This window comes from Poecilia latipinna, unplaced genomic scaffold (genome assembly GCF_001443285.1).
Source record: "Poecilia latipinna isolate Pla-1442-1.1 unplaced genomic scaffold, P_latipinna-1.0 Scaffold944, whole genome shotgun sequence".
NCBI classification, from domain to species: domain Eukaryota; kingdom Metazoa; phylum Chordata; class Actinopteri; order Cyprinodontiformes; family Poeciliidae; genus Poecilia; species Poecilia latipinna.
Window position 1 is genome coordinate 54,902 of NW_015113560.1, and position 2,885 is coordinate 57,786.

General features: G+C 38.5%; 1 protein-coding gene across 1 annotated transcript in view; it reads left to right on the forward strand.

The window, feature by feature from the left end:
* The window catches only part of en2a (engrailed homeobox 2a), a 10,457-nt gene extending 7,971 nt beyond the window's left edge, over positions 1 to 2,486 (forward strand). The window contains exon 2 of the mRNA XM_015049383.1: positions 1,578 to 2,486. Coding sequence (XP_014904869.1) covers positions 1,578 to 1,897 — 320 coding nt within the window. The 3' untranslated portion in view covers positions 1,898 to 2,486. The remainder of the gene's footprint in view (positions 1 to 1,577) is intronic.
* The last annotated feature ends 399 nt before the right edge of the window (positions 2,487 to 2,885 follow it).

Sequence of the window (2,885 nt, forward strand, 5' to 3'; positions counted from 1 at the left end):
TTTTTTTTTTGGCGTGCATATAAAAAGTGGAGTACAACTTGTTCTCATGCATTATGTAATGCTATACTATGGAGTGGCGTGGGGGGCTACTACCAGTTGCAGGGCTTCAGTTCTCATTCAACATATAGAGTTGATTCTGGGTCTGTTTCGTTTACGTTTTGGAGCACTGTTTCGGATCAGAAGAGCTAGCAGGCCGTCTTTCCAGGTGAAAAGTGACTGAACGTGTTATGGGAGCAGCTCAGATGCAAAATTCTGTTCACGTCCGTCTGCCAAGGAGTTTTTCAGAAAGTGAGAGAGGAAGAATGAGAGCGACAAGGTGGTGGCAGATAAAAGCATTCTTAATTCTTCACTGAGCAACAAAAAAACAAGGATTCTTCTACTTTTCCTGCAGAAATCTGTTAATATGAGTGCCTAAAAACTAGACGGTGTCGGTAAATGTTCAATGTGTATGCGTGTGTGAGTGTCTGTCTGATGTGTGTCTGCGTTTGTAAGAGAGAGAGCAACAGGGAGGCATGACTGCTTTTGGGAGCTTAAGACAGATTTTGAGCCGTTGTTTGCTCTCTTTTTCTGTAAGTTTTCAGAGCAAAAGATTTGGGTTTAAGTCATTCAGATAATTTTACTTTTGATGTTTTTTTTGTTTTTTTTGTTTTTTTCTTTTCTTTTTTGTTTTACAGAAACACAAACCGAACTGAACACGCACCAGATGAGCACGTTTGTTTACATGCATTTTGGGCGATTAGAATAAATATTCGAGAGAAAAAAAGTGACCCTTTTTTGTGAAGTGTGCTTTACGCACGGATTTTGGGTGCAATCGGTGTTAATTTTCATAATGCAAAGTGGGAGAATATTATACGATTCACGTTTTAGTGAAGTAGTTTGGTCGAAACCATAAAAATATGTTCCTGGTGGAGCTGTTTTGGTTCATGTTTTGGCTGGTTTGTGGTTAGTTCGCTGCTTCGACGATTCGTAGCCTGATTCGTTTCCACACGTTGCCACTTCGTTTTCGCAAACAAACTGTTCTGTATTTAAGCTATTATAATCTGTTCATTATTCTTTGTAGGGAAGTATTTTCATCACTGGTGGTTATAAATGTCCATTGAAACGCTCAAATCTCGAGTAAATTCCTGTTTAATTGTCAATGATGATCTGAAACCATTGTGTTACGCCTCATTTCCATATTTAAATTCTGACTCTTGTTTTGCGTCCGTTGATTCTTATTTAATATGCAAGATTTTGAACCCTGACTGTACTAAAATAACTTTTATCGAGCTACTGATGCTAATATTATAAGATAATATGGACAATTCTCTACACTGCAGCGTATTGGGTACGAAATAGAACTTTCTACTACACATTTTGGGAAATAGTCAAATTTCGTACTGATCATATACATATCTCGACTTTTTGGAGCTTTTATGGACAAAACTAGAAAAGCACAACATGGCAAATGGGCGAAAAAAAAATATAAGCACTCAATTATTATGACAATTATTTGACCAATTATTTTTTTTCTGACAACTGCTTGTGTTTCTGAAACCCCTCCACCTCCCGCTCCCCAACTCCTCCACCCCACTCAGGGCCAAGATCTCGCAAACCAAAGAAGAAATCGACCAGCAAAGAGGACAAGCGACCACGGACGGCCTTCACAGCAGAGCAGCTGCAGAGACTAAAGTCGGAGTTCCAGACCAACCGGTACCTGACGGAGCAGAGGCGGCAGAATCTGGCGCAGGAGCTGGGTCTGAACGAATCCCAGATCAAGATCTGGTTCCAGAACAAAAGGGCCAAGATCAAGAAGGCCAGCGGCACCAAGAACAGTCTGGCCTTGCACCTGATGGCGCAGGGACTCTACAATCACGCCACCGTCACGTCGAAAGACGAGAAATCAGACAGCGATTGATTCCCAGAGAAGTAAACAGCAGCCTCCTGACGAAAAAGAACCTATAGTAATCCTATGATAGATTTATATAGAGATTAAAACTCTACTTACAGGAATATTTAATGTTACCACTGCAGATACTTTAACTATCACTCACCATGGATGTACACAATGGCTCCAAGAAACCATAACAAATGAATAGATTCCCTACACGAATTTCTAACCCAACCATAGGCCTCTATAGGTTCCTATGGGAATATTATAGTGATTTTTTCGTTATATGGGAGGTATAATCAAGCCTACAATGCAATAATATGATCGAATAAAGGGCCAGTGTATAGCCTTTACCAGCATAAATTGTTTAAAAAAAACAGAGAGATATTTCTGCAATATCACGTCTATAAAAGATGTATAAAGGTACGTTTCCATTGTTTTTGTCGTCCCCGCCCCCTTCCCGGGGCTACAAATGCTTACACTCTCCATTTTTATAAGCCGTATAAGGATTACTGCTATCCATGATTGTCATCGTGTTACATTTTAACTAACTGGCACTTGACGTTTTTACTTGTCAGTAAAGTGGGAAATTAATAAAAAGAAAAAGAAAAAAAAAGAAAAACTGAAGTCCAAAGAATATTTTTCTGCTGCATCCAGGCTACTGTGAATTTAAATATGCTAACAAGGTTTTTCTAATGCCATGCTCGCTTGGTTTTCTTGGTTGTTTTCTGCGTGCAAAGTGGACAGCGAAATTTGTTAGGGCTAATTGGGCACTGCATTATTATTTTTTTAAAATTATTTATTTAATTTTGTCCCCCAAGCGTTGTTGTTGTAATGCAGTTTGTTGGAAGTGACCAGTGGCGTTTCTTGCAGGAATGGCACCCTGGGAGAAGTTGTCCTTTGGCCACCCAATGCATGTAAAAAAAAAAAAAAAAAAAAAAAAAAAAAAAAAACCCAAAAACCTTTTTTACAGAAAATTTTTTTTTTAAAAAATTTAAAAAAATAAAAAAAAAAA